We start from the raw sequence: 20837 nt of genomic DNA, 5'->3' as shown, positions 1-20837 counted from the left end.
GTCAAAAACTAGATTAGTGAGGAGGACTGTGGAGGTGCCCCCCAAACTCTTCTGGGTAGTTTGGGTGTTCTCTTGAATTTGGGGGAGAATCTTGAATAGCACATTAACCTCACAGACAAAAAAAAAATTAAGCCAACACTAAGAGGATAAAAGCGTGCGTATGTGGAGCTAGCTCCCAGAACAATGCAGGGAGCTGGCTGTTCACAGGGTTTATTTTAAATACGTATAAATCAACCTGCCTGTGTCCAGCCAGGCAGTTCAAGACACGGAATTAATACGATGCTCCATCTTACTTTGGAAGTGACAGTGTTGTTTTTTTTTTTAAAGTTTCTTTTTATTCATTTCATTTTCCACCCATTCTCATAACTGTACATTTACCCCCCAAATACCTCCAGCGCCCAGTCCCCTCCTTAAACTGCCACCTCCCCCCACTATGCCACCGGCCACCCTCCCAGCCTGGCAAGGTAGTATGTCCCCCTAACCTTTGGGTAGGCGGGGAACATCCCCACAAAGCGAACCTCCTTAGGATTAATCACCATCCTGGATGTATATGTAGAAGTGTATCTAGGTCTACGCGGGCTGCCTCACCAATTGGCAATAATCAAGATCACAGATTACACAAAATAAATCATATTTAGTATCCCATTCAGGGCAGCAAGCAGCCCTGTGCCCAAAGATTTCTATTTTGTCATGCAATTGCTTACCTGGATCCCAATTTATCATAAACCTGGTGTCCTCGGCCTCAGAGTGGGCGCCAGCGGGGGGCAGAGCTAGCCTTCCCCTTTGTCTGCAGACAACGCTGTCCCAACCCTGGTCCTGCGCGCTCCAAGACGCGGCCATATACCAGAGCACACGGAATTCCCGGTAGAACGGAACCAGGCTGAGGTTCAACTACCAATAAACGTAGGAGAAACGAATTCGTAGTCCCCGAGCTGGCTTTGCCTGCGCTGCACGCCCGCCGGTCCACCGCCTGCCTGTCCGCTCCCGGGCCCAGAGCGGCGGCCACCCGCGCCCCCACCCACTTCTGGGTTCCTGCCCAGCCCTCCCAGGCCCCCCAGAGCTCGGGGTTTGTTTTCCTTTCGGAATGTGGCCCTATCTGGATTTGAAGAGAGCCCCGGAAACCCCCTCATAGTCGGGAAATACAGACGCTGCCTTCAAATGCGAGCATATTTGTTCACGTGACCCCGAGGGAAGATTGTACTGATTGAGGCTGAAACTTTCACGCCATCCAGCCCCGGAGCGCAGCCAGGCCTGGGGGCTGGGAGGAGGGGCAGAAGGCGTGGGATCTCGGTTCCTTCCCCTGGGCAGACCATGGTGGGTTTGGGGCGGAAGGAAAGCCCCCATCCCGAGGCCTGGGAATGACCTAGCTCCAGCCTGGCCGCTGGCAGTGGGATGGGGGCGCTGAGCGTCTCTCCCCCCACGACCTCTGACCTTGGCTCAGCCTTCCACCGGGTTGGCCCGGGGACTGGAAAAATTAGAAGCTGCGTCTCTTACAGGCGTCTCCGGAGGCAGCTGCGGAGCACCAGAGGCCCAGGTTCCCCAAGCTCCCCAACCGCGCCCGGTACAAGGTCCCGCATCCTCAAACACCAGGGCAAGGCGCAGCCTAGCCTAGGCGGACGCGCCGCTCTTCCCCTCCCCTGGGAGGCAATTACGTTGTGGCACAGCGCAGGCTCCCGTCCTAAGGTTGAGAGCCTCCAGCTCACAGACCCCGAGGAACGCCCCTCTTCACCACCACCACAATCTGGGGCCTTGGCTCGTTCCGCAGACACAGCCGATGAGCCTACACTTTCAGAGCCTGAAAAAGCGCATAAGTATCGGCCTAGACCGGGGGCGTACTCCCTTCTCTGTATCTGGCGAACTTCACCCGGGTCCGGCGGGGCCTGGAGCCGCCGAGGCGTGAAGCCGCTGTTTGCCGCGACCTGTGAGCCTCCGGGTCCAGGCAGGGCCCATGGAGCCCTCAGGCTCAGCGACAGCAGGCCGCGGCTTCCCGCTTCCTGCGGCGTCTCCAAGAACGCGAAGGGAGAATGCGGGATCAGTCCCGGCTGGCCTTAGCTGGGAGAAGAGGGAGCTTCTATTTTGGAAATAGTAAATCAGGATAGATATCCAGCACACTCTGAGTGGTCGGGTGTAATTTACGGTAACAAGGGTAACGACTCTGCATGTGGGAAGAAGAGCTTTTAAGCTCCTGGCCAAAAAAAAAAAAAAAAGCTCCTGGCCAGGACGAGCAGCCAGCCTCCAGCTCCCGGCTTGTTTGCAGTGAGCCCCCACCGCACTACCCCAGCTCGGCTCGCACCCGGAATCCCGCACCGTGTGGGGTGTTCACTCCATCCCCGAAGTCCCGCTTTCACAGCCGGCTCTGCTTCTCGGCGGCATCGGGCACGGAGTAGATGCCCTGTTGCCACTTGCGAGGTCTCGGACAGGGGTAGGCGCATGGGCAGGGCCGCCGCAGAAGAGCGGGGAGAAGCGGGTAAGATCCTCCGCATTCCCACTCCAGAAGCACAGAAAAGTCCCGGAGAACAGGTCACAGGCTCGAACCCCCAGACCTGTCAGCGAGCCCCTCCTTTGTTCACCTGGCCATCCCTAGCTAGAGGCCCACTCAGGGCGCCTCTTGGAGCCGGACCGTGGGTGCCCCCCGTCCACCCTCACCCGGAGGACCCCGCCCCCAAGCCTCCCGCCAGGGGCCGTGCAACCGGCCCGCAGCAAGTGTTAATCTCCAGCCAAAGAGGGGGGCCCCTTTGCGGGAATTTGTCTCCAGGAAAGGATCTAAGCCTTCTTCAATCGGAGCATATGTTCATAGAGCAATAAACCGGAAAGATTTACAGTCCTCGCCCGGCCCCCAACAGCCTCGCACCCTTTCAGGAATTACTTACGATGATTTATCACACCAACCCGGGCAATTGTCACACTGATAAAATAGCCCGGGCCGGTGCCCGCCAAGCCGGGCCTTGGGAGGCTGTTGGCTGCCGGGCCGGCAGCGGGGCTGGGGAGGTTTTTTGTGGGTTCCTCTCTGGAGCTACCAGGGTTTGTCCGGGTGGGGTGGGGTGGGGTGGGGTAAGGTGGGTGGAGTGGGGTGGAGTGAGGTGGGGTGGGGGTGAGGTGGGGTGGGGGTGGGGTGGGGGTGAGGTTGGGAGGGTGACAGCCAATTCTCATTGAGAAAAAACGCAAGCAGCTCAGAGAAAGCACCCAGAATCTGCGCCAAAGTCACTTGCAAAGCACATAAACATTTGTCATCTTTGAATAATTGAATTAATGTGTTATTGTTTGAATGTATAATTCATAACGGAGGAAACTTTGTCTCTGTCCTGATGGGGGAAATATACACACGCCAAAAAAGAAATCAAAACACACACAATCCCAAAACAACCACCACACGCAGCCAGCCCCCAGCTCGCCCAATATCATCCTCAAAGCCAACTAGAGGGAAGGAGGCATCGGGGCCAGAGTGACGAGCTGGAGGAGGAGAATGCCCGCTGCTGCCCCCAGCACGGACCTCCGGCAAGCTGGAGTGGGGTGGGCTGGGGTGGATTGGGATGGGAGCGGGGTGGTTTGTGGGACCTGACAGCTAGCTTCTCGGGAGTTTGGGAGAAAAAAAGGCTGAAACCAGCCGGCGGGAGAGACGGCTCCAGCATCTCATCCCTAGTCTCTCCCCCACTCTACACGCCTGTTTCCCTTCCTCCGAGGCTTCCCCTCACCCCAGGGTCTCCCATTCCTTGGGCGGCAGGGAATTTCCCTGTCTTTATTTTAGATCTTCTCCCCAAATTAAAGATGTGAAAACCGAGGGGGAAGAAGAACAGACTCCTTGCTGGGGTGACAGAAGCAGGAGAGCTGGGGTGAGAGGGAGGGGAGTGGGAGAAGCAACTCGGAAATCATTATCTGTTGGTTAAAATCTGCCTGGGGTAAAATTTCAACTCGATTTTATAGCCTTCCATTATGACGCAAAGAAAAATTTACGACCCTTGCTTGAAAAGAGGGCCGGGGCCTTTTCTCACCGGTTTAAGAATAGGCGGCAGATGCCGTGACAGCGACCATTGTTCCCGGCAGACACAGGCGACCGGGCAACCTCGGCCCGCGTGCGCCAGGCGCGTCCCCCAGCCGGGCGGGTTTTTACTGCTCCTGTCGCCTCTGAGCAGCCCGCGCGCACCCTCGCCCCTCGCCCCCCGCACACCCTCACATACACACACACACTCTCTCTCTCTCTCACACACACACACACACACACTCGGCCGCTCTCAGTAATTTTTCATAAGTGCAAAGCTTTACTGAACCAAAGGTCACCATCCAAGCCACTAACAACTTCTTGCCGGCGCGCGCTTCCAAATCAGGAAGCAAAGGGAACTATTTGTCAGCGGCCCTGACAGCTAAGTTCATTAAGGATTTAAATCCGAAGAAATAAAAGTCGCCAAAATATTTACCTGCCGGCTGCACGCCCGCGCCCGCCGCCGCCGCCGCCGCCGCCGCCGGGGGCCGAGGGTGGAGGGCTGGGGGCGCCGCGCAGCCCCCCTCGGTGGGTGATATTCTTGGGATCCCTGCACTTTGCAAGTAGGAGAGAGCCCTTTGCGTGGCAGATTAATGACGACTCCGTGTTTCTTAAGGGACGTGCTGAATTAATTATTTCGCCAATCACGTGGTCGGGACTTGTAGAAATCTATTCTTATCATCTTCCTCGCACTTTGAAAATTCTCCGGGTTATGAAAGGCCCTCCCCCGGCTGCCGGCGAGCCCCGGCCGCCCAGCCCGGCGCGGGGGGCAGGGAGGGCTCCCCAACATGGCGGGCGCGCGGGAAGCGCCGGCTGCCCAGGGCCCCCGGTTTACGGTCCTGTCCTCCGACCGGCTGGGCTGGGCGCTCGCTTCCTCCTCATCCCTGCCCGCGGTTCGGTACCCACGACCGTATTGATGTATTGGTGGGCGCAGGAGGGGCCATTAACCAGAAGACGGGCAGAGGACAATCATAAAACGTGTCTGAATATTTAAACTTCTGTCTGCGCACTTATAAATACACATGTCCACGCGTCTGAGGCGAGCCCTTCCATATATTAAGGACACAAGTCTGATTTTTTGCATTCTGCTCATTTCCTGTCGAGAGTAAGCTCCCCCCCCCCCCCCACCTATTTTGGGACACCTGTCTTGGCCCCCTCTTCAAGGCGAGGCCAAGATGTGAAAAGCCCTCGTGAAAAAAAATAGCGCTGGCCACTCTTTATAGTGGGGAGTGTTTATTGTCGTCTGGAGGGCGGAAGGGGCGCTCGGGGAGAGGAGGGGCAGCTGCTGGAGGCCCCAGTGGGGCCGAACAGCACACAAGTAGAAGGAACCCAAGACTGGAGGCCAGAAGGGTAAGATCCGAGCAGCAACGGCCAGCCTCAGATTGGCCCAGAGCCCAGGACCAGACACTCTTAGAGTTGGGCAGCCAGGAGATCTCTCCTCCACCGTGCCACAGATCGAGGGGATCTAGGGCTGACCTGGGCCTGCACAGAGCCAAACTGGAGCCTCTTTTTAGCCCAGGAAGTTACTTATTTTCCTTAAAAAAAAAAAAAAAGCCCACCCTCACCCCCCACCCCACAGCCTGGATCCAGCCTCTGGCTTTCCAATGCACACAAAATCTAACAGCCAAATTAGGAGTATGTAGGTATGGGGGAGAGAGAAAATGGTAGAATTTCTATGCCTTACGCAGTTTAACCCTCACACATCAGGCATATTATAGAAAATAATAAAATACATTGTTTATAGTGGATGTTAGCTTTTAGAAGACCTAATGAAGAATGCTTCTGTGGAGGCACCAAACAGGAGGGAGATTTCGCTACACCTTTTATTATTTCAAATATAGATCAATGAATTACATCAAAACTACAGGCAACAATTAGTATAAATAATACTTTAATCAGTGGCAGCAGAACATTGACCAGTTCTATTAAAAAAGCATCTTGTGTGAACAGACACCACGGGGCTGACTGACAATGTCATCTCCCAACAAAAGACTGCAATGGACAAAGTGAGATGCAGTGTCCTAGCAAACACTTCACTCCCCCACCCAGTTACTATCCCAACATACCATTTTAAAAAACCCTCAAAACAAACACTTCTGGATCATATTTGGGGGAACAAACTGGAAACAAATAAAAGCAAATGGGCACTGAGCCTTTCTACACCTAGGTCTCCAGAACACGTTCCCAGAAGGAAACATTTCCTTCCCTGCCCTGGCCGGCTGGGGGGCCCCCGCTTCTTGCCCGCCCCACTCCTGTGGGCCCAAATGGACGCGAGGGTCTGATTGGGACCTCAGGGTTGAGGGCTGCCCTCTGGGCCTTGCAGGCTCCATTAACATTTCAAAAGAGAATCCCTAGAAGCTGAGAAGGAGAACTGAGACCTATAAACAAAGAAATTGTTTCTCTGATAAAATTACTTTCCAAAGTAGTGGGGCTATTTTTAAGAACGAACTTGGGTTTTCTTCATCAAATATACCTCTTGGCTTTCCCCTAGGGCAGAAGTGAAGACAGTTAAGTAGTTTGGCATTTGGTCTGAAGCTGGGATGAGTAACCTGAACTTCTAGGAAGGGAAGAAAGATATATATATATATATATAATTTTTATAATGCATATATAGTTGGACATTGTGAAATATATATCCCCCCACACACACAAGGAGAAGGTTCAATGTATTAACAAATTTGGGTTTTAGGGAAGAATCTGAGCAACTTTCCAACTTGCCTAAAGATAGCAGCTCCTTTCAAATGCTACATCCAAAGACTGCTCTCCATGTTTGAGGGGGGAAAAAAAGAAGAGAAGGGTAGTCAGAGTCCAAAAGGTTAAGGGTTTAGAGGTCAGTCCTCCCGGCTGAAATACAGCTAATCGAATAGAAAATTTGTCCTCTGGATGAACCTGATTCTGTAATTTAGCCGAACTTCAGTAAAATACCTTTTCAGCTTCTCAACGTGAGGGCATCAGAAAAAAGACATCTTGACTATGTATGAACTCTGTGCTTTTTGTCATAGAAACAATGATGCAAATAATGCAGGAATATCCATCTTTAATATCCCGACGTGGCGATATTCAAGTATTGCCATGTGCAAGTCTGAGAGCCAGGCTCACCCCAAGGAGGAACAAAGAGCTGTCCCTGGGGTCTAATACAAAAGACCAAGACTTGGAAGATACTTTAGAGAAGTGGAATTTCAGCCTAGGGACCCCAGGGAATACCTGCCCTCAGCTCTCAGGAGACACAGAACCAAAGAACATGCCCGTAGAGGAAGTCTTTTTTCCCTCTGCACTCAAATATATTTAAAAAATTACCTCTGAAACCTTCTAAAGTGTTCTGAAGCACTGAAAAATAGCCCCAATTCTGAATCTCCTTTTCAACCTCCCTCCTGCTCTCCTCCCCACTTCTGTCACTTTTTGGTAAGGGACAACCAGGGGTTTCTTTTTGGAGCCCGAGGCTTTGGGGTTTAAACTTCTGAAGCCTTGTTTCATATGAGTCTATGAACTCTGGCCATTACCTTTGACTCTTTCCCCTTATCCTTAAGGGTCAACATTTTAGAAAAATGAGCTTTGAATCCTTTGCAGGCAAGGCATGAGAAAAATGACTAAAGAACATCTCTCCTGTTGTTTGAGAGCAATTGTTTTTAAACCACTATTCTCAAGGCAAGGGAGAGGAGAGGGCCTGAAAACTTTTGTACTTTTACAAATTCGCTTCTAATTAGCAGGTTAAGAAATTCCTTAGATTTGTTTTGAAAAAGTAAAACTTAGGGGGAAAAAACCCTAAGACCGACTTTTGTGGACTTCTAGATTGTTAGTTTTTCATTTTTTTAAAAGCAAGATTTCCTCACCTTACCACTTTCTCCCCAACACACATCCCTTCTCCCATACCAGCCACACACCAATTCCTATAAAATACTGCTACATGGAGCATTTGGGGACACTCGGAATCCAGTTGGAACAGAAAATTCAGTCATTATCTAATGACCCAGAACATGGAGGTTTTGTTTTCTTTCCCCAGAAGGAAAATGTTGGACCATTTGTTTCTTTCTTTTCTCCCTTTCCTCTAATCACCCAGAACTAGTTGTAAGCACAGTGCTGAAAAACACACATGTGGAAATATATATTCAAGAACTCAACTTTGAGTGGATCCTTCCCTTTCCTCTAGAAGGGTTAAGGGCCCCCTATATACATTTCCTGGGAGTGGGGAGGGGGTGGAGTTCCAGCCAGAAGTCAGGCCACGCACCTCTGATTCTGCTCCCTGAAACTCAGCCCCTTTCACATGTTAAGTTTTTTGGTAACATCATGTCAGTTATTTCTGTACCCCAATTCTCCAACAAATAAATATTTAAGCAAATATAATCTAAACATAAAACAACCCGTTTCCGCTTCCTTCTTAGACTCATTTCTTTGGGCATGGGGACACTGGGAGCAAAAAATATATATATATATTTTTCACACTGGAAATTATACAGACGACCCAGAAAGTTCAGGAATCCTGGTTTAGCTCTCCTGCTTTTACTGAAAACACCTAGCGTAGGGGTGGCCAAGCTTCTGCCTCAACTCTGGCACATTTTTAAGCCACAAAGATTCCTGGAGGGGTGGGGTGGGGGAGGATGTTCAAATTCACGCTGGGATAAAGCATCCAACCTTCATTTGCAAATTCAAAACCCAACAGCAGAGATTTTCAGGAGTTTAATGACTCGCCAAGGTTTTATGTTCTCAGTAGCTCCTGCCATTTGATAATATACTTAGAGAGAGAATCCCGCCCCCTCCCACCCCCATCCCCGCTCCAGGGAGGGGGCTGCCCTCGGCAGGATGCTAACCTTAGTCCGAGGGAGGCCTGCGTGTGTCCCAGGTCCACCCCACAGTACCTTAAAGCCCAGGGAGGTGACATCAGGCCCGGCCTGCCCCCGCAGCTTCGGCTCAGCCAGGAGCTCAGGGAGGGGTGGGCCCAGGGTCCCCACTTCTATAAGGTCGTCAGGTCCGTGTGGCGGTCCTTGGCCAGAGGCTGCAAATGCTGGCCGGGGGCAGCTGAGGAGGAGCAGGAGGACGAGGACGAGGACGAGGAGGACCTGCCTTTGGTGTTGGGCAGCTTGTGGTCTTTTTTCCACTTCATCCTCCGGTTCTGGAACCAGATCTTGATCTGGCGCTCGGAAAGACACAGGGTGTGAGCGATTTCAATCCGACGGCGCCGCGTCAGATACCTGTTAAAATGAAATTCTTTTTCCAGTTCTAGGACTTGCTGCCGGGTGTAGGCCGTCCGGGACCTCTTGGGCTCCCCGCCGGTGTAGTTGGGGTTCACTGAGAGACAAAACAGACGCACAAGGTCAGCTCCGGCCTCGGGGTAGGCCCCTGGCCACCGCGCTCACTTCCTGGCGCCCCCGAGGCCGGGCCCTCCCTGCGCTCCCTCCTGGCCCGCTGCTCCCTGCCTCCCGCCCGCCCTCTCTCCCCGGCGCACACGCTCCCTCCCACCCACCTGCTCCCCCGGGCTCGCAGGCGGGGACCCCCAAACGTCCCCTCGTGCCCCCAGCCTGCCGCCCGCTCCAGCATTCCCAGGCATTTTGGAGATCCCCTCTCCTCCACCGCGTTCCCTCCACTCTGAAAATGGAGTCCTCCCCCACCCCACCCCCATCTCCACCCCTTTTTGCGCCCACAGCCAAGCAGCCAGCCACATGGTCCCGGCCTGCTCCCTCGGCTATAAAAATTTATGGAGAGAGTAATTGCGGCGCCCATTGAAACCCCACACGCCCCCACCCACTCGCACCCCCTTCTCGGGGCTCAGGCCGCCGGGCTGGGGTGGAGACTGAGAGGTCCTGGGCCCGTCCTTACCGGAATTCACGTGCACCTTCTTCATCCACGGGTAGACCACGGCCGGCTGCCTGAGGGCAGTCCCGGGGGGCGGCTGCTTGGGGCCGCCCGGCTGGCTACAGGCCCGGGCGCCGGGCAGGGGTGCGGGCGGGGGCGCGGAGGGCGCCGGGCATGGCTCTCCGGGAGCACCGTAGTGGCCGCCGGGGCCGCCGGGTTCTGGCCCGTGACCCCGCGTGGGCAGAGCCGGGCCGGGCCCGGGGCCGCCGCCTCCGAAGGTCTGCTCACCAAAGTCGGGCCGTGGGTAGAGCCCCGGGGGCTGGAAGTCGGTCCCCTGCGCGCTACCGCCGCCGCCGTAGTAGTCAGCGCCCTGCTCGCCTAGGTAGCCGCCCTGCAAATACTCCTCGCACGGAGGAAACTTGGGGTCCACATACTTGGAGTTCACCATATACGAACTCATGGCCATTAATTTCAGAAGGTAGAAAATACTAATTTTTCTCGTGTTGTCTTTTTTTCTTCTTCCATAGGGCCCTCCTACTTGCTGTCAACTGAATAAAGTTGGCGGCCATGTGACCAGGCCAGCCAATAGCGAGGGAGTGAGTTTATCACCGGGTTGGTGAGCATCTCATAATTTTCACAAATTTAACTAAATAACATACGTGTAATCAAGTGACTCACCGTGGCACCTCTGAGGGCTCCCACCAGATGTTAGTGGAGCTCTAATCCCAGCACCCTCATTCCCCACTGGTGACCCCACTTTTGTCTGCCGCTGACTTCGATAACCTCCACTGCCTTCTCCATGCACCCCGCCTGCAATCAGCCCCCCAAAATGGGCACAGTTCAAGAGGGAATGAATCTCCTGTATTTGTCAAGGTGCATGGCATCAAAAGGTGGGTGGAGGTGGTGACTCCTGAGTTCGACAGAGAACCCCAGGCAGGCAGGACTCCCGCCTGCCCAGCCCGCGGGAGCGCAGGGACTCTGCCATACAAAGGCCGGATCCCGCCGGCTTTGTCTTCATCAGGGTCACCCAAAAGTTACTACGACCTGGCTGGCCTGAATCAAATTAGGCAATGAGTAACTGCCAAGCTTTCTTCGAAGGCCAGGGTGTTTGTAGCCAAATCTGGCCTTGCTGGTAAGGCAAGAAGCCCCCTTGATTCTCTGGCTAGGGCAGTGCGGGAGGGTAGCCCAGGAAGGTTGTGAGGGTAACCCCACCTCACTCAAAAGCATCCCCCAAAGGGCCCTAAACTCCCTTCTCCCTGCTCGTCTTCTTCCCACCTTTCAGTAAAGGAAAACAAGCCCCCTCTTTGGGCACCCTCCAACTTTATGCCCCTAGAGAGGAGAGCTGATCCTGGGGTTACCTGACTCCCACTTCACTCCCCAGTGCCCCCAAACCTAACCCTTTGGCTCTGCATCCATGCAACCAATTAGGGATTTACACAGGGGGCCCTGTTTGAAGGTGAGGAGCTTCTCCAGGAAAAGGCTACTTTACATAATTGGGCTCCGAAGATCCTCCTGCCTGGAGTCCAAGGTAATAAAACAGAAAGAGGCGACTGACCGGTCGGCTGACTCTGGCCTCCACTTCTGACTATTGCGGAGAATGTGAAGTTTTTGCATCGACCATATATTCCCCTAGAATCGAATCTGTGACTACGTGGATACCACACAAATTCGGTTCTACAGGGTATATATAGACAACGTTACTGCCTCCAGGTTCCACCCAGAGCAAGTACCCAGACTGTTGCCAGCCCCAGCCTCCTCCTCGGAGCCGCCAGCCAGTCGCAGCCACCCTCACTTTCAGAGACAGTTCAGGTAGTCTGAAGTGCTCGGTGGCAATTTGCAGCAACGAGTTCCCCATCCTTGTACCAGAGCTGGGGTTACCAAGCAGCCAAGGAGTCAGGACAGTCTTCTTAAGAAAGAAAGAAAAGAACAGAAGAAAAATAATCCATTGCAGAATGGCGACTGTATTATTATCCCCTTTCCGGATGCACATAACACCCCCTCCCTTATCAAGTGGTATTTTCCAGAAAGGAGAAAATGCCCTTAGTGGCAGAAGAAAAAGAGGCAAGAAGGAATATCTTCTGCCCCTTCTCTTGCCCACTGCTAGGGCAAGCCAGGTTGGCTGGCCAAGCTAGTTCTCCAAGAAGTCGCACGTTTACCTTTCAGGGCTCTGAGCCCGGCTGGCCTCTCTGTGCGGCTGCTGCTTACCACCCCGAGGCAGGCGCTGCTTGCAGGCACCGAGCTGTCCTGGGCTGGGGCTGGCGTGCTAATGGTGAAGGGCAGGGCGAGGGGTCATTCGAAATCATTTACAAACATATCACAAAGTTTCATTATTTTTGCTTTGCCGACAGCAGCACACAAGAGTACAAAAGTTCACGAAGTGTGCCCGCCCCAGTGCTTCAGCGCAGTCTGGGGCTCACCCCTCATTCATAGCACCAAGAGGGCTCAGGACTGGGAGGATTTGGGGGACAGAGGGATGCCCAGGCTTGGGTGAGGATTTTGGATCCTTAACTCTAAGCTAGAGGTATTTCTTTTTTTTTTTATTTTACCTTCATGATTCAAAAATTGTTTTCAAGCCTCAACTTGGGCCTGGTGGGGTGGAACAGGGAGAATTCCCTCCACTCCCCCCACCCCTAGTCTGGCAAAATTGACTGACTTCTCTGCACTTTGCACACTCCCCACACACTCCCCCCAATCCTTTGGTTCCAGTGCTTTGGCTATTTTGTAGGGATTTCCCGGTGCCAATTCTAACAAGACCTCTGAAACTGCCCCACACCCAACTCCCCTGTCCCAGGGGGTTCCCCCACCTTCCTTTAATGCCAAGAGCTCCTGGGGACCTTGGGTCTAGACTTTATCCAGACAGATTGGGGGAGCCTGCTGGGATGAGTGGGGACCTGGGTGAGGGTACACATTTTCATATTTATTAGACGCTGTGACCTGCATTTCACCTTATTGCTCCACTCCTTCAGACAGGTCAAAGCCAATGAGTTATTGATGAACAAAAGCGTTAAATATTCACCTCCCGCTCAACTGCCCATACAAATGCTTTTGATGTCTCCGGCTTTTTGTGCTGCGTTCAGCTACAGGGTGCCAGTCCTGGGTTTTCAAGCAAGGAGCATCCACAGAGATAAGCACCCAGAGCCAGGGGAGCCACAGAAGAGGGCAAGACCAGGAGTTCTGGGGACGCTGGATTTTCCGGCCTGGAGCTGGGGGGCCTGTTTCACTTGAGACAGCCTGATTCGTAGAGCTGAACTATGTACTGCATGGATCCTCCACTCCTGGGGTGGGGGGGCACAGCCCCCAGGGAGTTGATTATGTCACCCAGCCTGGAGGGCAGAAATCTGGCCCAGAGCCAAGCCCTATCTTCTCCGACCCTAGAAAGAGGTTGTCTCACCAGAAAGGGAGGGTGCCTGGTTCTTAACATCTTCACACATTCCATCTCTCATTAAAATAAAATCATCTACGTTTTGCATGAGGGAGGGGCCCCTGGTCTTTCCTGGAGTCTCTCCCCACCACCATCATCTTAATGAGATAGACTTCCTGGAGAGTTCACAGGCCTCTTCAGAAGTGTACCTGTCTTCCGCGGCAGAAGCAACTCTGAAAGAGTCAAACTTTTGAGCCCAACACCCCAAGAATCTCTGCCCCCCACCGCACCCCAAACACCCCTCCCCCTTGTCTGCCTGCAACGCTAGCGGCTCAGGTGCAGAAATTCTTGAATTGCGGTTAGAAAGAAGCAGGAGTGAATTAGAAGGGCCGCATCCCTCCCTCCTTCCTCAGCCGGAGTCCCCAACCCAGGACCCAAATCGCTGAGGCCGGGGCTGGGCCGGGGGAGAGGATAGGAGGGACTTTCTCCTAAAGCTCAGAATTTTCAGCCCTCCCCGGAAGCGGGCCAACCCAACACACCCGCAGCCGTAAAGGGTTGCGTTCCCCCTCCTCCTTCTTTTTATTAAAAAAAAAAAAAGAAAGAAAACAAAAAACAACAACAACAAAAAAATGCAAGAGAAAGTGGGGGCCAGGCTGGCTGGACCGGGTTAAGCTGGGCTGGGCGGCGAATGGGGATCGCGTTGCCTGGGTGCTTAGCAGGTTGGTTCGAGCAGAAGGCGATGCTCGGCGCAACTTGTTAATAGTGCAGGCTGCTAATTAGCTGCAAGCTCTTCACAGACGCGTCCGCTGCGGCGGAGCTGCACCTGTCCGAGCTGGGGAGGCCAGGGCAGGCCGGGAAGGTCCGGGGAGGCCCTAGGAGACACGGGCGAGGCGTGCCCGCGGCGCGTTCCCTTAGTGAGGTGACTGCAAACTAGGCCCCAGAAAATCTTCCCGGGAGTCCAGCTTAGACCCTCCAGTTCCAAATCGGGCTCCCCTCGTATACCCAGGCCTGGGGAGGCAGGGCCATTTTTCCACCCGCCCGTCCCCCTGGCTCGGCCCTTCTCCCCACACCCGCCCAGTTATCAATACCGCCCCTTCGCGATTCGGAAGAAACGGGGAGGTACTTACAGTGGTGGTGTCTCACGGTCCCGAACCTGTTGCAATGAAAACGGGGTCACTTAAATTCCACAGGATAATAAAACAGAGATGGATGATACACAGAAAAATGACAAGGCCCAGACACCCCACCAATACCCGGACCTCCCTCCTGCTTCGGATGCCCGCCCCTAGGAACTGCGCCAAGTTCTCCGCGAAGCGGGAGACTGCAGTGCTCAAGGGCAGACCCGCGGTAGGAGAGTATGCCCCCATCACCTCCCCCACGCCATGCACCCCTTTGGGCAAAACCTTACTTTCTGCCTGGCCCGACTCAGGCGGTCTGTAACAGGGCTTCCCCCGTGGGAAAACGGCAAGCGAGGAGAAAACGGGCCTTTGTGTGTGTCCTCCTGCACAATCGGCTGGGTGGGCGCAGGTCCACTGGGCAGGGGGCAGCCGCTGCATCTGTCCCTTGCCCCAGCGCCCCGTCTGTCTCGAGCTGGAGCAACTCAGCACTCCCTTTCCAATTTCAGATTGGTTTCAAATTCCCCAGCTCCAGCCAGTGCCCCCTCAAAACTGTCTTCTTCTCAAAGAAGGACCAGGCAAGGCTGGGACTTGCCGTCCCACTTCTGCTCTAATTCAAAACAAAGAGCAATTTCCAAGGGAAATGAGGACCAAACGATAGCCAAGGAAGAGGAAAATCGATGGGTTTAAAGGTAAATGGCAACGCTTTAGACTGTTATACAGTTCTGTGGGTATGACATCATTTCATCAGCATTTTTGCTGGAGAACCCACAAGGCAATCTCAAGAAGCAGTGGTCCTCACAGGGGCTGGGGTCCAGCTTTCAGCCTCCTCTAGTTTTATTCTGGGACAGGGATCTTCTCGGAGAAATCTCAGAGGCAGAGCATCTCCACCCTTAAACTTTCTATCCGTCCACCTAGGCTACCCGTTTTATTCCACTTCTGAAGCAGAACTTCACTCTGAGAAGGTGAGAAATAGAAAGTTCCTCTGGTGAGGTGAGAGCCCTCAGTTCCTAACTTTCTGTGTCTAGAAGGGAGAGGGGATTCCCATCCTATTTCTTGATTTAGGTTAAGCTAAAATTAACTTCCATGGGACTTCTCCCCACCACCAGGCAGAATATATGGGGCAGAGAAATCTCCCACCCCTGGAGTTGTCCTGGGAAAAAGTAATAAGTGACTTACTGGTTTTCTCTCCCAGTGGGCAGGGGAGCTGGGAGCAGACCTGTCTCCTTCTGAACCCGGCGCTAGCTGGAGCCTCTCACTTTCCTATCGCTGCTCCAGGAACCAAGCATCTGCACTTGTATGCTCTTAACCTAATTTATGGTGGGAATTATATTTTGGCTTGTCAACTCTCAAGCCATAAAACAAAGTTTATTGGAATCACGTGCTCGTAAATAGCCACTCAGGTCCCATCTCTGCAGAACCATAAATAACCTTCGGCTTTAAACTTTTATTCACTAAATAAAGGTTCACTGCAACTGTTCCCTCACATTTAAATAGTTCCAAATATCTAGGATTCAAGGGGGGAAGTCATATTCATATCAATACCCTGGTCTTTTCAAACAGCATCTTTTCAGGGACTCTGTTTAGAGGGGGAGATAGTGCTATTTGGAAAAGGCTGGTTGGTGGGCATGTCTTATGATTCTTTGGCTGCATCCGCTGTGAGTACCATCAACTCCTTTATTTCAATAATTTTCTAGCTCTAGATGTGGTAAATAAAGAGGAAAGCCAAAGGTCATTTCTATTGGCTTATACCAGAAGTTATTTCAGATTTTGTTTTAGCTTCAATAAGAAAAGAGTGGCTGGAGGCTGGGTGGGCTTGGGGGTGGGGGTGGCAGTTGGAGTTAACACTTGGCTCGGTATTGTTGTGAATGGGCTCAGCAAAAGTTGAAGGTAGCCACATGCCTAGAGGTTTCTGTAATTTGCTTAGATCTGGAAGGGAAGCCTTTGCAAGTGACCAAACTGCTTAAAACAGCAAGACTTGGGGTTTGGTGATGTGAGAAAGTAGAGAATAGCCTCATCGGGCATCTTTGGCAACTGAAGCTCTAAAGAAGGTTATAAAACAATAAAACAGCCCTGGTGTGAAGGAGACAGGGTGTGAGGAAGCAAATGAGGCTCTTAAGGAACCCAAGCCCAGGAAGTCAGATGTCCCCAGTCCCACAGTGCCCCAACCACAGGGCCTGGGCTCCAAATCTGGATAAGATGGTATCTCTGCCTGCTCTTACCCCTCCACACACACCCCCACTGCCACCTCCATCAGAGGAAGAGCCTAAGAGAGGAGGAGGCAGCCTGCTCTCCCGCTGAGAAAACCAAGAAAAGAGCTTGGGCCTGAGCACTGCTCCACTGGAGGGTGTGACTCTGTGCTTAGGGTAGTGGGGGTGAGAAGGACACCCCCAGCTCCCACCAAAGGGAATGAATGAAAAGAGAATTGATACTGCCACCCCCCCCCCAGCATCCTTCCACAGCCCGCTAGAGTTGCTACCAAATAGTGTGAAAACATGTGATTTTGACTATTCTGATTAAAAGAATGGATGCTCTCTGTAGCTTTGTAGAGCACACATACATCTAAGATTTCTAAATAAAATTCAGTTGTGAAAGTTCTCATTAGCAAGTCCTATCAAACCCATGAAAGAGACTCGTACTAAAATCTCTTTGCTTTCTAATTTCCACCCATTCTCTGTGCATTTCTAAACCCATTTCCTAATTTCACATTCATTGGATAGAAAGCAGGGAGCTATTAGTCCAGACTGTATGGCATTTCTTTCTCTCCTACAACCCCCACCCCATTAGCCCACTAAGAAGTATCTTTTTCTTTTACAGTTGGTAGCATCTGTTTTTAAAATATGAGTAAAGATGAAACATTTAAAAACTGTTTTCTGGCTCTATTAGCATTAGGTGAGCAGCTTCAAAACAAGTCCTTGTTAATCCATTTAAAAAAGTTTGAGGGCTTGGGAAAGCCTTCTTTATTTTTCCTTAAGTTAATAAAACTGAATTAACCAAAGGATATATGACATTCCAGGCAGTTGTGATGAGCTTTTTATGGGAGGAGGGTGGTGTAAAGAGAAGACCATACTGAGGAGATGGTGTTTGAAACAATGTCTGGCACCTAATGGCTCAAGAGACATTTTTTGAATGAATGATAATGAAAGATGATGACTGGGGTTTACCTACAGACTTCACTGTGGCTTACATAAGAAGAGTAAAATTATACAGCCCACTCTGTATATTTAGATGATAAAAGGAAAGTAACTAGCTCTGCTGAGGGGAGAGGAGGAAAGAAAGGAAGACACTGAGGCACATAACTTCAATTACTTTCTAATCTTAGGATAGCCAGACAACATGATAAAGGAGAGTGTTTTCCAATCTTCCCTTGGCCCCTGCCCCCAATTTTGGGCTTTTTTAGATGAATGATAGAGTGGAATGGGGAAGAGCAAACTCTGTCTAGTAAGAAAGCTGAGCATCAGGGAGAAGAGCAGACTAGCTTCAGCCAATTTGTTGGGGCTTTTCCAAGGACTGTCAATGGTGGTGGTGGTAAGTCATGAAGACGAGGTGGGGGAGAAGAGGTAGTGGTGTGGGAGAAGATGTAGAAGCCTTCTTAGAAACCTGTTGCTGGGTACAGTGAGATTCTGAGCACCATCTTCCCCATCTGACTGGAAAGAGCCAGTTCTGGGAGTTTCTGCTCAGAGAGCTCCCATGAGCTAAAGTCCCCTGCAGGGCTCTCCCAACCCAGATGCCAGAGCCACTCCCAGGAAGGAGGAGAAAACAAAGGGGCCCAAGAGGCATCAGCTGCACTCCAAATGTAAGGAAGTCCACTCTGCCTGCCCTAGAGGCCCTTGCTATGTGGCCTAGGAAAGGATATTCTGACCTTGACTTGCAAGAGGCCTCTTACCCAGAGGTGGTATTGAACTCTTCTCTTAACTATCTCCACAATCAGGATAAGTGGGAATGAGACTTCAGATGAATCCCCCAGACCAGGGGTAGGAAGGAAAACTGCCAGACCTGGCACTTAGGGACACAGACTGGGGAAGAGCCAGAGAAGGGCTAAACAGGGAGTCCCAAGCAGGAGAGAAATATAAATTCATATTCCTGACACTATGCTCTATCGCTGAAAGGGGAACACTTCTCCTGCTACCCCCACCCCCTCCCCCTACAGTGGGGTCTGCTCACTGGAACTCTGCCTTGGTGTCTTCTGGGAAGGAGAGGTAGCCCCAGAGGTAACAATTGCAATAGTGCGACGTGGCATCCAAAAGAACGGACTCTGGTGCAGGACCTCTAATGGGGGGTCAGACCTGGAAAAAGCTCCAGTGGGTCCAAGAAAAGCAGGGTGTCGGGTAGCCATCTAAGCCCATTGAGAACCAAGAACAGAGGTTAGATGGGTCAGGAGATGGGGGTCACTGGGCAACTGTGGCACTGCCCAATTTCACGGGCCAAACTCTGCCAGACATGGTTTATAGCAGGAGAGACAAAGGGTGTTTGGACAGAAAATCTGACCCAGGTGAACTCCGGCTTGGCCAAGGGCTGCAGAGGCCCTCTTAGGAAAAGTCTGTAGTCAGAAGTCCTGGCGGCCAGGGGTAAGGGGTAGAACCTGGCTGCATGGGAGGGGTGTATATCTATATGTGGATTACAGTCTGGGATAGTATTTATATAATTCCTTTTAAAAGATATAAAGAATCTCAAAAAATGGGCTGACAGAGATCTGAGGGGGCTAGGCCTCTTTAAGACACACCTTGACACCACCATGGCCCACACCATGGGAGCTCAGCCATGGCCCTGGCGCCCAGATCTTGGAACACAAGCAGATTAAGGGTGTGGAGCACTCCTTGCCTCCTTTGTGTTGCCACTGGCCTTTTGCTTTTCCACTCTGTCCCAGCTTTCAAGATACTGAAAAAAGGGTACTTGCCTTGGGGCTGTAAAAGAGGCTGTGACTGATGGGTGGTGGTAAGGAAGGTGGCTCCAGAAGGCGGCCAGTAGGGCCTGCTCTCTAGTAAGACCTGAGCCTTCTGTAGGAGTCACGGATGTGCCTGCGTGGGTATGAGGCTTCCGCTACCTGATATCTGCCCACTGAGGAGCTAGGGGCACCTTTCTCTTGGATATGGCCCTGAAGTCTACTTGTAGGCAGATGCCAACCAATGAGACCCAAGGAAACAGGGCCTATGAGACCCACTACAGCAACAGAGGAAGTCCCAGATCCATGTTCTCCTGTGACCAAGCCTAGGCCTGTCTTCTCTGAACAATTCAGGCACTGGCTGCATGAACCAGGTCTCTCTCAGCTCTAAAAGTCTAGGCCTGATTATTAAGCAGAAAAAGGATACTGATGATAAGAAAGACCTATTGAATGCTTGTTATTCAATATGTGATTGAAACAGGTATTGCATGTTTGGCTTGTGCCAAAAACCCATTTTAAGTGCCTAATCAGTGAGTTAATGTATGTAAAATAGAGAATAGTGCTGGGCAAACAGTAGTGCTATGTAAGTAAAAATCCTCCTAACAACCCTTGAAGGTACTCTAATTATCCCTGCTTTCCGCATGAGGAAACAAGCCCAGAGAGTTTGCCCTACTTGCCTAAACTCACACAACAGTTAAGCGGAACAAATTTGAAAGAAGGCAGTCTGTACCCAGAACCTACTCACACTCTCAGTTAGCAAGTGGTCCATTTCCCCTTCCCTAGATGGTAGCAACTAGTCAGCTTATCGGGTAGTGACATTAGAAAACCTAATGAAGGAGGGAGCTCCCTTAACTAGGGGGCGGGGCATTGCTAAATGGTAGAGAGAACTTGGCCCCTGTAGACCACAGAATCATAAAAGATACAGGAAAGACCCTCGATCAATACTCAAACATAAGCATACATCTTAACTGCCATGGTGGAGAGTGTTTATAAACTGCAGGTTCTAGACATCCTGATTCAGTAAATCTGGCATGAAACAAAGGAACCTGCATTATACAGAAGAGGCTTGAATGCAAGCCTTCATTAAGAATCACTGCTCTAATGTAGGGAAATGAGGGAAGCAAGACTGTTGCCAGGAGACAACAAGGAACAGTGGGGTTGGATCAGAGCCAGCTGGGGATGTCACCGCTGATGCAAGAAACACCCCCATGGAGCCCACCAAAGGCCTGAAATGGCTGTAATGGGTAAAGAAGAGTGTGGAGGTGGTGTGAAAAGGGGTAAAAGGAGCAACTGCGGGGTTTTCAAGCCGTAGGCAAGAGTCACCCTGGGTCTCGGAGCCTCGAGGGAGTCCCGGGGCCTAGGCCTTGTTCTAAGTGAGCCTAGGCAAGCCCCTCGGCTTGAGGCAGGCGACGCTGAACACTCGGCTTTTCAAGGCTGCCGGTTCTAGGTACCAGGAATTGCAGGAAAGGAAAGTGGCAAGAACAGCAGCTCGAATGAAGGGCTGGTAGGGATTGGGCGTGGCTTGCCCCACCACCAGACCCTCTTTTCCTGCTCGTCAGAGCCCAAAGCGCAGAAATCGCGCCCCCTCCGGGAAGGCGGAGGAAGTGAGGTGGCCCGCCACCCCGGAACCTGCCTTCAGGGTCCCGGGCCTCTGGGCTGCCTTTGCTGCCAGTCCGGGAAGCCGCCCCTGGGGGTGGGCGCCGCATCGCCAACTAT

The 20837-nt window shown here is 52.1% G+C and overlaps 1 protein-coding gene and 1 long non-coding RNA gene across 2 annotated transcripts in view; one reads left to right on the top strand and one right to left on the bottom strand.

Annotated features, from left to right (window-relative positions):
• LOC136163487 (uncharacterized) overlaps nt 1–20837 on the top strand; it is a 490623-nt gene that overhangs the window by 102463 nt on the left and 367323 nt on the right. The gene's annotated exons all lie outside the window — the stretch shown is intronic.
• HOXD4 (homeobox D4) lies at nt 5612–11370 on the bottom strand. Its single transcript, XM_065931808.1, has 2 exons — nt 9788–11370; nt 5612–9259 (listed from the first exon to the last, which is right to left on the bottom strand). The coding sequence occupies exons 1-2, from the start codon at nt 10227–10229 to the stop codon at nt 8925–8927; spliced, it is 777 nt and encodes a 258-aa protein (XP_065787880.1). The 5' UTR covers nt 10230–11370; the 3' UTR covers nt 5612–8924.

The sequence above is a fragment of the Muntiacus reevesi genome, chromosome 3, assembly GCF_963930625.1.
Source record: "Muntiacus reevesi chromosome 3, mMunRee1.1, whole genome shotgun sequence".
Lineage (NCBI taxonomy): Eukaryota > Metazoa > Chordata > Mammalia > Artiodactyla > Cervidae > Muntiacus > Muntiacus reevesi.
This window is presented reverse-complemented; position numbering and strand designations above follow the sequence as displayed.